Source organism: Cherax quadricarinatus, chromosome 1, assembly GCF_038502225.1.
Source record: "Cherax quadricarinatus isolate ZL_2023a chromosome 1, ASM3850222v1, whole genome shotgun sequence".
In the NCBI taxonomy this organism is placed as follows: Eukaryota; Metazoa; Arthropoda; class Malacostraca; order Decapoda; family Parastacidae; genus Cherax; species Cherax quadricarinatus.
Genome location: NC_091292.1, coordinates 38,775,952 through 38,790,849, shown reverse-complemented (window position 1 = coordinate 38,790,849; position 14,898 = coordinate 38,775,952). Strand labels below are relative to the sequence as shown.

General features: G+C 38.8%; 1 protein-coding gene across 1 annotated transcript in view; it reads left to right on the top strand.

The window, feature by feature from the left end:
• Nucleotides 1–14,898, top strand: part of LOC128685235 (NFX1-type zinc finger-containing protein 1-like) — a 356,060-nt gene that overhangs the window by 304,699 nt on the left and 36,463 nt on the right. The window contains exon 10 of the mRNA XM_070080420.1: nt 8,494–8,605. Coding sequence (XP_069936521.1) covers nt 8,494–8,605 — 112 coding nt within the window. The remainder of the gene's footprint in view (nt 1–8,493; nt 8,606–14,898) is intronic.

Below are 14,898 nucleotides of genomic sequence, written 5' to 3'. Positions count from 1 at the left end.
CTCTATAAACATGTACATCCTGGAGCCTACCCATCAACCTTTTATCCACCAATATATAATCTAACAAACTACTTTCATTACGTGCTACATCATACCTTGTATATTTATTTATCCTCTTTTTTTATGAAATATGTACTACTTATTACCAAATCTCTTTCTACACATAGCTCAGTTAAAGGCTCCCCATTTACATTTACCCCTGGTACCCCAAATTTACCTACTATTCCCTCTACAATACTTTTACCCACTTTAGCATTGAAATCCCCAACCACAAGTACTCTCACACTTGGTTCAAAACTCCCCACGCATTCACTCAACATTTCCGAAAATCTCTCTCTCTCGTCTACACTTCTCTCTTCACCAGGTGCATATACGCTTACTATAACCCACTTTTCACATGCAACCTTTATTTTACTCCACATAATCCTTGAATTAATACATTTATAGTCCTTCTTTTTCTGCCAAAGCTTATCCTTCAACATTATTGCTGCTGCTCCTTTAGCTCTAACTCTATTTGAAACCCCTGACCTAATCCCATTTATTCCTCTCCACTGAAACTCTCCCACCCCCTTCCTTCAGCTTTGTTTCACTTAAAGCGAGGACATCCAGCTTCTTCTCATTCATAACATCCACAATCATCTCTTTCTTATCATTTGCACAACATCCACGCACATTCAGACTTCCCACTTTGACAATTTTCTTCTTATTCTTTTTAGTAATCTTTACAGGAAAAGGGGTTACTAGCCCATTGTTCCCGGCATTTTAGTTGACTTTTGCAGCACGCATGGCTTTTGGAGGAAAGATTCTTATTCCACTTCCCCATGGATATAAAAGGAAAAGTAATAAGACCAAGAACTATTAAGATAAAATCAAAGAAAACTCAGATGAGTGTGTGTGAATAAACATGTACATGTATGTGTAGTGTGACCTAAGTGTAAGTAGAAGTAGCAAGACGTACCTGTAATCTTGCATATTTATGAGACAGACAAAAGACACCAGGAATCCTACCATCATGTAAAACAATTACAGGCTTTCGTTTTACACTCACTTGGCAGGATGGTAGTACCTACCTGGGTGGTTGCTGTCTACCAACCTACTACCTTAGGTTATACTTATGTCAAATATATGTTATTCAACATTTACATTAAATTTTTTTTTTTTTTTTTTCCAACAAACCGGCTGTATCCCACCAAGGCAAGGTGGCCCAAAAAGAAAAACAAAAGTTTCTCTTTTTAAATTTAGTAATTTATACAATAGAATGGGTTACTAGCCCCTTGCTCCCGGCATTTTAGTCGCCTCTTACGACACGCATAGCTTACGGAGGAAGAATTCTGTTCCACTTCCCCATGGAGCTACATTAAAATACTTACATTAAAATATGAGAATTTATTGTAGTCTGAGCATTTACTCTTGGGGTTCTGAGTCTAGGGGAGTAACACAGTGAGCAATTGTAATTTGAGGCTGTGGAGTATGATTTGGTAGCTTTGTTGGTACTGAGTACTTAGTTTTGGGGGTGTAGGTGGTTTGTAAGAAGAGTCTTGAATTGATGTACAGACAGGGTTCCTTTGGTATTCACTGGTAATGAATTCCAAATTTTGGGCCCTTTATGTGCATAGAGTTTTTACATAGTGTGAGATGGACATGGGGAACATCAAAGGCTGATCTGTGCCTTGTGTTACGGTAGTGTGTCCTGTTAAGGTTGGTGAGAAGTTTGAGCAGAGGGTTCATATTTGAGTGTAGTGATCTATGTATGTTCCAAGTGTTATATAATAAGAATGTCTGGATGTTATAGACACTGGGTATTATAGAGACACTGAGTATTATAGACACTGGCACTGGAGAGACACTGGGCATGGAGAGATGCTGGGCATTGTAGAGATCCTGGGCATTGTAGAGATGCTGGGCATTGTAGAGATGCTGGGCATTGTAGAGAAGCTGGCCATTGTAGAGAAGCTGGTCATTGTAGAGAAGCTGGGCACTGTAGAGAAGCTGGGCACTGTAGAGAAGCTGGGCACTGTAGAGAAGCTGGGCACTGTAGAGAAGCTGGGCACTGTAGAGAAGCTGGGCATTATAAGACACTGTATTATAGACACTGGGTATTATAGAGACAATAATATTAAGAAATTATTGCACAGTGATTGTGACAAATTTTCTTATGAATTGGTTGAGAATTTTTTTATGAAGGTAATAAAACAAAAAGTACAAAATTTGATGGAAAACTTATAAAACTGCACTGTCTCAAATTTTGCTGTGTCAGCAATACTTATGCATCAGTGATTGTGCCCACTTTGAGTCATATTTTAGGCCAATTATATTGTTCCAGGCAACCAAATTTTTCACTGTCACTAGTATGTCTTCCATTCTATCAGTTGAGCACAAGAAACCAACCAGTCATCTATTTCAACTATGCAATAAAGTGATCAGAAATTGGCAACTTGTCCAATTTCACACAAATTTCAGAATATGCCAATTTCAAAATAGGGTCCAAAATAAACACTGCAAGTATTCTTGACACAAAAATAACATTTCCTCTGTTCATAAGTTACTTTCCCAGGCTTTATACATGAATTATATTTTAAATTTTTCTTAACACAAAAAATAGATTTACTGTTATGCAATATTGTAATAATTCTATGAATAATGTCAGCACATTTGTAAGCGCATATTAGACTGACCAGTTGGACACATATTGGACGAGTGATGTGATTTGTATACTGTGGAATATCGGCAAAAATTGAATGTTTCCGCTACTTTGTGTTTAATTTTGAGCTACTTTCATTCCTGACACCAATCAAAATCATCTTTATTTCTGTAACATATCTTCCATTCTATTAAATGATGCCAAGAAACCTAGAATACAACCATAAAAACCCTCCGAAAATACACTGCAAAGCCACTGTTTTAAACCAAAAACATGGTCAGTTTTTTTCCCATTAAGCACTGCATTTTTATATGGTTTTATTGTTTTTATATGGTGCACACATACTCCATAGAGCCATTCTCTCATATCTATGCCCAAATTTACCACTCAACTTACCTGAGTGAACTGAATTCACCATGTAGTTGCATGGCCAGAGACTTCAAACCTGTGGTATTATGGCATGGACACTTAACAGGTTAATGTCTTTATTATGCACCCCATACTCATCCTGTGGGCATATGTCTAACGATTACTGAGGTACATAATTGGTCCAGGGACTATACCTCAATATTACAGAGATACATAATTGGTCCAGGGACTGTACCTCAACATTTGTAAAAGCATATTAGACCCACCAGTTGACGTGTATTGGAGGCATGACATAATTTGTTTACATTGAACATTGACAAAAATTGAACATTTCCGCTACTTTGAGCTCAATTTTAAGGTATACTTTACATCGTGAAACCAATCAAAATCATATCTATTATGTAAACACATTACATAGCATATAAACAAGTTACATACACCCCGCAGTATGATAAATTTCTCATAAATATGAGGTGTAGTAGCCAGGTGGAGGGAAAAAATTACATTTTCTCTGGTCCAGCACCAGAGAAAATGTGTATCAATCCGATTTTGACCCAGTCACTCCCCTTGACGCATTCTGCTTTGTTCATAATTCTCGGCATGATTTCTTATCACTTCTTCCTTCATTTATTATGGCACCTAAAGGTAGTTGTTAGAAATGATTAAAGTCGATGAACAAGGTATGTTGATGTGCTGCTTTAACCCTTTGACTGTTGTAAGCCCATTTCTGAAACTGTTATTCTGTGTCGCAAAATTTTTGGAAAAAAATTATTTTTCTTATGAAATGATAGAGAATCTATTCACGTTGCTAATGACACCAAAAGTACAAAATTTGATCGAAAACTTACGGAATTATGCTCCCGCAAAGTTAACAATTTTGCCAACTTTGAGCCCTATTTTCAGCCAATTCCATTGTTCCAGTCGACCAGAGTCATAGCTATTTCTTTACAACGCCATTTTTTCTATCACTCGAGTTCAAGAAACCGCCCATTTATTGATTTCAACTACCCACGTAAGTGTTCAGAAATTGGCAATTTGGCCAATTTCATGCAAATTAAAAAAGATGCCAATTTCAAAATAGGGTCCAGAATAAACAATCTTGGCACTAAAATAACATATCCTCTGTTCAATAGTCACATCTCCAGGCCCCTCTTATATTACTCTTGCTTTCTATTTTTATTTTTTTATTCACGAAAAATAGAAGATTAACTGTTATGCAGACTACTGCATTATTGTAAAAAATGGTATAAATAATATCAGTGCACAAGTGAAAGAATATTAGACTCCCCAGTTGACAAGCATTGGACGTGTGGTGTGATTTGCTTACTCTTGAACAATAGTAAATAACGAACATTTCCGCTATTTGAGCTCAATTTCAAGATCATTTTCTTCGTGAGACTAATCAAAATCACCTTTATTTCTGTAACATAATTTCCATTCTATCAAATGAAACCAAGAAAACAAGAATACAACCATAAATACCATATGAAAATACACCTCAAAGTCAGCATTTTAATCCAAAAATATTGTCTGTTTTTTTTCTCATTATGCACTGCGTGCTGCAGGATTTTTTTTATACAGTGCACACTGACCACACAGACCCATTCTCTCACAGGTGGGCCTACCAGCTTTCTCCTGCTTGATTTGAAGCTGCTAGAATTAATGAGTATATATACGTCTGAAACACTGGCTCGTAACACGTATATATATACATGTATATATCTATATATATATATCTATATATATCTATATATATATATATATATCTATATATATATATCTATATATATATATATCTATATATATATATCTATATATATATATATATCTATATATATATATATATATATATATATATATATATATATATCTATATATATATATATATCTATATCTATATATATATATATATATATATATATATATATATATATATATATATATATAGATATATATATATATACAGTGGACCCCCGCATAACGATTACCTCCGAATGCGACCAATTATGTAAGTGTATTTATGTAAGTACGTTTGTACATGTATGTTTGGGGGTCTGAAATGGACTAATCTACTTCACAATATTCCTTATGGGAACAAATTCGGTCAGTACTGGCACCTGAACATACTTCTGGAGTGAAAAAATATCGTTACCCGGGGGTCCACTGTATATATATATATATATATATAGAGTGGACCCCCGCATAACGATTTTAATCCGTGCAAGAGGGGTAATTGTTATGCGAAATAATCGGTATGTGAATGAATTTTCCCCATAAGAAATAATGGAAATAAAATTAATCCGTGCAAGACACCCAAAAGTATGAAAAAAAAAAATTTTTACCACATGAAATATACATTTTCCCACACACAAAGAGAAGGATACATGCACAATAGTAGAGTAGTACATGCACAGTATATATTGTGCATGTACTAGTCTACTAAATGAAGAATAAATGACACTTACCTTTATTGAAGATGCAGCAATGACTGATGAGACACTGTGTCCTGGGAGTGCCTTTTCCTCCTGAGTACTGTAGGTCCTGTTTGGCATTTTCTTCCAGAACAGGCCTTATCACACTGTGTATGCCACTACGATTCTTAAATCTCTCAAACCAACCTTTGCTGGCTTTAAATTCACCAATATGAGCACTAGTTCCAGGCATTTTTCCCTGTTCACCTGGGTGTTAGTCGACTTGTGTGGGTTGCATCCTGGGAGACAAGATTAAGGACCCCAATGGAAATAAGTTAGACAGTCTTCGATGACACTGACTTTTTTGGGTTATCCTGGGTGGCAAATCCTCTGGGGTTAATTGTTTCTTGGTATTCTCAATAAGCCACACCAACAACGGTGCTACAGCAGCAGCAGCAGCTGACGGAGGTACAGCAGCAACAGACGATGCTACAGCAGCAGCAGACGATGCTACAGCAGCAACAGACGATGTTACAGCAGCAGCAGACGATGCTACAGCAGCAGCAGCAGCTGACGGTGGTACAGCAGCAACAGACGATGCTACAGCAGCAGCAGACGATGCTACAGCAGCAACAGACGATGTTACAGCAGCAGCAGACGATGCTACAGCAGCAGCAGCAGCTGACGGTGGTACAGCAGCAACAGACGATGCTACAGCAGCAGCAGACGATGCTACAGCAGCAACAGATGATGTTACAGCAGCAGCAGACGATGCTACAGCAGCAGCAGCAGCTGACGGTGGTACAGCAGCAACAGATGATGCTACAGCAGCAACAGACGATGTTACAGCAGCAGCAGACGATGCTACAGCAGCAGCAGCAGCTGACGGTGGTACAGCAGCAACAGACGATGCTACAGCAGCAGCAGACGATGCTACAGCAGCAACAGACGATGTTACAGCAGCAGCAGACGATGCTACAGCAGCAGCAGCAGCTGACGGTGGTACAGCAGCAACAGACGATGCTACAGCAGCAACAGACGATGTTACAGCAGCAGCAGACGATGCTACAGCAGCAGCAACAGCTGACAGTGCAGCAGCAGCAGCAGCTGTACCACCAATAGTAGCGATGGTTGATTGGGGTTTATTATACAACCTGGCCAGCTCGGAGACACGCACTCCACTTTCATACTTATCAATGATCTTTTTCTTCATCTCTATTGTAATTCTCACCCTTATTGCTGTAGGGTTGGCACTAGAAGCTTTCTTGGGGCCCATGGTCACTTATTTTCTAGAAAAAGCACCGAAAACACTGTAATAATACGAAATATTCCGATTGTATGCTTGGATGTTACCGCGGAGGCTGGCTGGTAAACAATGCCACCGGCGGAACATGTGAGCGTGGCTCAGGCCGCACATTGGACGCGTCTCGGACGAAAATCGGTGAGCGGGTTTTTAAGCGGTATGTGAGGCAAAATTTTGGCGATTAAAGCAAGCGGTATGCGGATTAATCGCTATGTGATGCCATCGGTATGCGGGGGTCCACTGTATATATATGGCTGAAACAATCAAAGGGTTAAGTATCATACGGCTATGTAGCCTGCCTGGGCTACATAGTTACACCTTACGACTACCTATACCTGACTTCTTACAAATCCTCACCTCTCACCCTACATTAAAGACTACACATATTTTACGGTAAGTAATGAGTGTACTGTCGCAGTTCTTTTTATCATTATGCACTTCTTTTTATCATTATGCACTGCATGCAGCAGGATTTTTTTTTATGTAGGGCACACTTACTACACATACCTATGCTGTTATATGTAGGCCCAAATTTACCAGTCACAGCTTATGTGAGTGAGCAGAGCTCATGACAACCTCTGGTGGCTTCAAAGCCACCTTGTCTTTTATGGACAATGTACAGTGTATGTGCTTTGCCCAACGAGAAGTAATCTTTATTCTTTGGAACCATGACTAGGGCTAAAAGTGAGCAGGTTATAACAATAAGTGGAGAAAAAGAAATTGGAATGACTTATTCAGCAAGTAGTGCCACCAAACAGGAGCGGCAGGTTGCTGTGGCAACCCCAGAAATTTGAAATTATGCTAGCTGAAATTAGTGCCGGATTACTGATTGCTGGATTAGTGATGGCCGTCTTGTACTATATTTGTGCGTTTATATAGTCATCTGATATCTTTGTTATTACCCAAGCAATCATACCTGTTTGTGCTACCTGTCTTTGGCTATTTACATATAGGTTATCATGTGGTTAATTTAATTAAACCCTCTTGTATACGTACTTCCAGATAATTCATTATTTTCCTGTAATTGTTGTACATGATGGTAGGATTGCTGGTATCTTTTTTCTGTCTCATAAACATGCAAGATTTCAGGTATGTCTTGCTACTTCTACTTACACTTAGGTCACACTACACATGCATGTTCAAGTATGTATATACACTTACCATCCGACTTGCGACCGAGCTTGGTTCCAACTAATCGGTCGTTAGTCAAAATGGATGTAAGTCAAACCTTACTACTGAATTTCAGCATCACATTATGTAATGATTTTATCTTATTTTATTTTGATATTGCATTTTTTACTTTACTTTTTATGCTATTAGTAATGTATTTTATACTGTAAGGTTTAGGAGAAACACTGTGTACAACACAAACAGTTGTTTATTTCCCAGAACATCTGCATACAAAACATTGTCGTAAGTCGGGTGGTCATATGTCGAGCAGGTCGTAAGTTGGATGGTAGGTGTATACACCCCTCTGGGTTTTCTTCTATTTTCTTACTAGTTCTTGTTCTTGTTTATTTCCTCTTATTTCCATGGAGAAGTGGAACAGAATTCTTCCTCCATAAGCCATGTGTGTGTTGTAAGAGGCAACTAAAATGCCAGGAACAAGGGGCTAGTAACCCCTTCTTCTGTATACGTTACTGAATTTAAAAAGAGAAATTTCCATTTTTGTTTTTGGGCCACCTTGCCTCAGTGGGATATGGCCAGTTTGTTGAAAGAAGAAGAATTCTTTATTTTGCACATATATAATTTAAGTACTGTTCTTGCAGATGCAAAAATCCTTGCAGTGCTGAGTGTCCTCCATGTCAAGAAAGTTGCCAGTGGCGTTGTAAGCACAGTCAATGTCGAAAAAAATGTGGCATGCCTTGTGAACTTTGTAAGGTGAGAAAGTTTGGTAGTGATACAATATGTGAAGCATATTATATTAAAAGTTTATGTCCTGTTCTGCTCTCACCTTAATGTGTTGGTACAGTAATTAACTTTGTACAGACACTCCCCAACTTATGAACAAGTTATGTTCCAGAAGGCTGTTCGTATCTTGAATTGTTCATAAGTTGTTATTTTGCTATTTTTCTATTGTTACGATTATTATTATATTGTTTTTAATATCATCATTATTAGTATTGTTCTCTCTGCACTGTTGTTCATGAAAATCCTAAAGACAATACTGTACAGTATCAGTAATGTATGGTTCTTAATACTAAAGGATATTTTAATAATAAATACTATAATAAAAAATTTCTTACCTTTTTAATTGGTAAAATAAACTAACACAGCAGTCTGTTTGTATGTCCGAATGTTCGTAACTCGACTGTTTGTAAGTAGGGTAGTGTCTGTACTGTAGTTAATGATAATATTTTATTTCCTTAACCCTTTCAGGGTCGAGAGGCCCTCTCCTAAACTTGTTCTCAGGGTCAAAAATTTTTCAGAAAAAATTATTTTTCTTGTGAAATGATAGAGAATATTTTCCCGATCATAATGACACCAAAAGTATGAAATTTGATGGAAAATTTGCAGAATTATGCTCTTGCGAAGTTAGCGGTCTCGACAATGTTTACGCATCGGCGATTTGGCCCAATTTGAGCCCTATTTTCGGCCAGTTCCAGTGTACTAGTCAACAAAAATCATAACTATTTCACTAGAACTACAATTTTTCTATCGAATGAGTACAAGAAACCACTTATTTACTGATTTCAATTATCCAATAAAGTGGTCAGAAATTGGCAATTTTGCCAATTTCACCCAAATTTTAAAAGATGCCAATTTTAAATAGGGGTCCAGAATAAACAAGACAGACATTCCTGGCACTAAAATAACATTTCCTCTGTTCATTAGTCACGTCCCCAGGCCCCTCTTACATTTCTTTTGCTTTCCACTTTGAATTTTTATTCTCAAAAAAATAGAAGATTTACTGTTTTGCAGACTACTGCATTAGTGTAGAAATGGAATAAATAATATGAGCACACTTGTGAAAGAATATTAGAATCACCAGTTGATGTGTATTGGACATGTGGTATGATTTGTTTACTTTTGAACTTTGGCAAAAATCGAACATTTCTGCTACTTTGAGTTCAATTTCAAGGTACATTTCTTTGTGAAGGTAGTAGGTTGGTAGACAGCAACCATCCAGGGAAGTACTACCGTCCTGCCAGATGACTGTGAAACAGAAACCTGTAACTGTTTTGCATGATGGTAGGATTGCTGGTTTCTTTTTCTGTCTCATAATCACGCTAGATAACAGGGATATCTTGCTACTCCTACTTACACTTTGGTCACACTTCACAGACACGCACATGCATATATATATGCATACATCTAGGTTTTTCTCTTTTTTCTAAATAGCTCTTGTTCTTTATTTCTTTTATTGTCCATGGGGAAGTGGAAAAGAATCTTCTCCGTAAGCCATGCGTGTCGTTTGAGGCGACTAAAATGCCGGGAGCGATGGGCTAGTAACCCCTTCTCCTGTAGACATTTACTAAAAAAGAGAAGAAGAAAAACTTTATAAAACTGGGATGCTTGAATGTGCGTGGATGTAGTGCGGATGACAAGAAACAGATGATTGCTGATGTTATGAATGAAAAAAAGTTGGATGTCGTGGCCCTAAGCGAAACAAAGCTGAAGGGGGTAGGGGAGTTTCGGTGGGGGGAAATAAATGGGATTAAATCTGGAGTATCTGAGAGAGTTAGAGCTAAGGAAAGGGTAGCAGTAATGTTGAAGGATCAGTTATGGAAGGAGAAAAGAGAATATGAATGTGTAAATTCAAGAATTATGTGGATTAAAGTAAAGGTTGGATGTGAAAAGTGGGTCATAATAAGCGTGTATGCACCTGGAGCAGAGAGGAATGTAGAGGAGAGAGAGAGATTTTGGGAGATGTAAAGTGAATGTATAGGAACCTTTGAACCAAGTGAGAGAGTAATTGTGGTAGGGGACCTGAATGCTAAAGTAGGAGAAACTTTTAGAGAGGGTGTGGTAGGTAAGTTTGGGGTGCCAGGTGTAAATGAAAATGGGAGCCCTTTGATTGAACTTTGTATAGAAAGCGGTTTAGTTATAGGTAATTATTTTTATTATTTTATTATCACACTGGCCGATTCCCACCAAGGCAGGGTGGCCCGAAAAAGAAAAACTTTCACTATCATTCACTCCATCACTGTCTTGCCAAAAGGGTGCTTTACACTACAGTTTTTAAACTGCAACATTAACACCCCTCCTTCAGAGTGCAGGCACTGTACTTCCCATCTCCAGGACTCAAGTCCGGCCTGCCGGTTTCCCTGAACCCCTTCATAAATGTTACTTTGCTCACACTCCAACAGCACGTCAAGTATTAAAAAACATTTGTCTCCATTCACTCCTATCAAACACGCTCATGCATACCTGCTGGAAGTCCAAGCCCCTCGCACACAAAACCTCCTTTACCCCCTCTCTCCAACCTTTCCTAGGCCGACCCCTACCCCGCCTTCCTTCCACTACAGACTGATACACTCTTGAAGTCATTCTGTTTCGCTCCATTCTCTCTACATGTCCGAACCACCTCAACAACCCTTCCTCAGCCCTCTGGACAACAGTTTTGGTAATCCTGCACCTCCTCCTAACTTCCAAACTACGAATTCTCTGCATTATATTCACACCACACATTGCATTCAGACATGACATCTCCACTGCCTCCAGCCTTCTCCTCGCTGCAACATTCATCACCCATGCTTCACACCCATATAAGAGCGTTGGTAAAACTATACTCTCATACATTCCCCTCTTTGCCTCCAAGGACAAAGTTCTTTGTCTCCACAGACTCCTAAGTGCACCACTCACTCTTTTTCCCTCATCAATTCTATGATTCACCTCATCTTTCATAGACCCATCCGCTGACACGTCCACTCCCAAATATCTGAATACATTCACCTCCTCCATACTCTCTCCTTCCAATCTGATATTCAATCTTTCATCACCTAATGTTTTTGTTATCCTCATAACCTTACTCTTTCCTGTATTCACCTTTAATTTTCTTCTTTTGCACACCCTACCAAATTCATCCACCAACCTCTGGAACTTCTCTTCAGAATCTCCCAAGAGCACAGTGTCATCAGCAAAGAGTAACTCTGAAAACTCCCACTTTATGTGTGATTCTTTATCTTTTAACTCTACGCCTCTTGCCAAGACCCTCGCATTTACTTCTCTTACAATCCCATCTATAAATATATTAAACAACCATGGTGACATCACACATCCTTGTCTAAGGCCTACTTTTACTGGGAAATAATCTCCCTCTTTCCTACATACTCTAACTTGAGCCTCACTAACCTCGTAAAAACTCTTCACTGCTTTCAGTAACCTACCTCATACACCATACACTTGCAACATCTGCCACATTGCCCCCCTATCCACCCTGTCATACGCCTTTTCCAAATCCCTAAATGCCACAAAAACCTCTTTAGCCTTATCTAAATACTGTTCACTTATGTGTTTCACTGTAAACACCTGGTCCACACACCCCCTACCTTTCCTAAAGCCTCCTTGTTCATCTGCTATCCTATTCTCCATCTTACTCTTAATTCTTTCATTAATAACTCTACCATACACTTTACCAGGTATACTCAACAGACTTATCCCCCTATAATTTTTACAATCTCTTTTGTCCCCTTTGCCTTTATACAAAGGAACTATGCATGCTCTCTGCCAATCCCTAGGCACCTTACCCTCTTCCATACATTTATTAAATAATTGCACCAACCACTCCAAAACTATATCCCCACCTGCTTTTAACATTTCTGTCTTTATCCCATCAATCCCGGCTGCCTTACCCCCTTTCATTTTACCTACTGCCTCACGAACTTCCCCCACACTCACAACTGGCTCTTCCTCACTCCTACAAGATGTTATTCCTCCTTGCCCTATACACGAAATCACAGCTTCCCTATCTTCATCAACATTTAACAATTCCTCATAATATTCCCTCCATCTTCCCAATACCTCTAACTCTCCATTTAATAACTCTCCTCTCCTATTTTTAACTGACAAATCCATTTGTTCTCTAGGCTTCCTTAACTTGCTAAGCTCACTCCAAAACTTTTTCTTATTTTCAACAAAATTTGTTGATAACATCTCACCCACTCTCTCATTTGCTCTCTTTTTACATTGCTTCACCACTCTCTTAACCTCTCTCTTTTTCTCCATATACTCTTCCCTCCTTGCATCACTTCAACTTTGTAAAAACTTCTCATATGCTAACTTTTTCTCCCTTACTCTCTTTACATCATCATTCCATCAATCGCTCCTCTTCTCTCCCGTACCCACTTTCCTGTAACCACAAACTTCTGCTGAACACTCTAACACTACATTTTTAAACCTACCCCATACCTCTTCGACCCCATTGCCTATGCTCTTATTAGCCCATCTATCCTCCAATAGCTGTTTATGTCTTACCCGAACTGCCTCCTCATTTAGTTTATAAACCTTCACCTCTCTCTTTCCTGATGCTTCTATTCTCCTTGTATCCCATCTACCTTTTACTCTCAGTGTAGCTACAACTAAAAAGTGATCTGATATGTCTGTGGCCCCTCTATAAACATGTACATCCTGAAGTCTACTCAACAGTCTTTTATCTACCAATACATAATCAAACAAACTACTGTCATTTTGCCCTACATTTTATCTTGTATACTTATTTATCCTCTTTTTCTTAAAATATTTATTGCCTATAACTAAACCCCTTTCTATACAAAGTTCAATCAAAGGGCTCCCATTATCATTTACACCTGGCACCCCAAACTTACCTACCACACCCTCTCTAAAAGTTTCTCCTACTTTAGCATTCAGGTCCCCTACCACAATTACTCTCTCACTTGGTTCAAAGGTTCCTATACATTCACTTAACATCTCTCAAAATCTCTCTCTCTCCTCAACATTCCTCTTTTCTCCAGGTGCATACACGCTCATTATAACCCACTTTTCGCATCCAACCTTTACTTTAATCCACATAATTCTTGAGTTTACACATTCATATTCTCTTTTCTCCTTCCATAACTGATTCTTCAACATTACTGCTACCCTTTCCTTAGATCTAACTCTCTCAGATACTCCAGATTTAATCCCATTTATTTCCCCCCACCAAAACTCCCCTACCCCCTTCAGCTTTGTTCCGCTTAGGGCCAGGACATCCAACTTCTTTTCATTCATAACATCAGAAATCATCTGTTTCTTGTCATCCGCACTACATCCACACACATTCAAGCATCCCAGTTTTATAAAGATTTTCTTCTCTTTTTTAGTAAATGTCTACAGGAGAAGGGGTTACTAGCCCATCGCTCCCGGCATTTTTAGTCGCCTCATATGACACACATGGTTTATGGAGGAAAGATTCTTTTCCACTTCCCCATGGACAATAGAAGAAATAAAGAAGAACAAGAGCTATTTATAGATGAATGGTTCAGAGAACTGACATGTTGATAAATTAGACACATGTGCAACTCTTGGGTATCTTTATTGAGGAAACGTTTCGCCACACAGTGACTTCATCAGTCCATACGTAGGAGAAACTTGAAGAACAGGAGGAGAATGAGGTAATCAGTCCCTCAACCTTGAGTCGATGTGTTCAGTCCATCAATCTTGAATAGAATACGGCATATGAGCGGAGAAGCAGCTTATAAACCGTATGGCAGGAGCGGTGCAGCATTCATAGGTGGTGTCACATTTGTTCAATGTGGAAGTAGGTCGTGCCCAAGAATTAGGCAAGCGAAGAATTCCTAAGTATTAAGATCCCAAGAAGTTGCAGTGTCTGACAGGTTTGTAGATGAATGGTTCGGAGAACCGACATGTTGATAAATTAGACACATGTGCAACTCTTGGGTATCTTTATTGAGGAAACGTTTCGCCACACAGTGGCTTCATCAGTCCATACATAGGAGAAACTTGAAGAACAGGAGGAGAATGAGGTAATCAGTACCTCAACCTTGAGTCGATGTGTTCAGTCCATCAATCTTGAATAGAATGTGGCATATGAGCGGAGAAGCAGCTTATAAACCATATGGCAGGAGAGGTGCAGCAGTCATAGGTGGTGTCACATTTGTTCAATGTGGAAGTAGGTCGTGCCCAAGAATTAGGCAAGCGAAGAATTCCTAAGTATTAAGATCCCAAGAAGTTGCAGTGTCTGACAGGTTTGTAGATGAATGGTTCAGAGAACC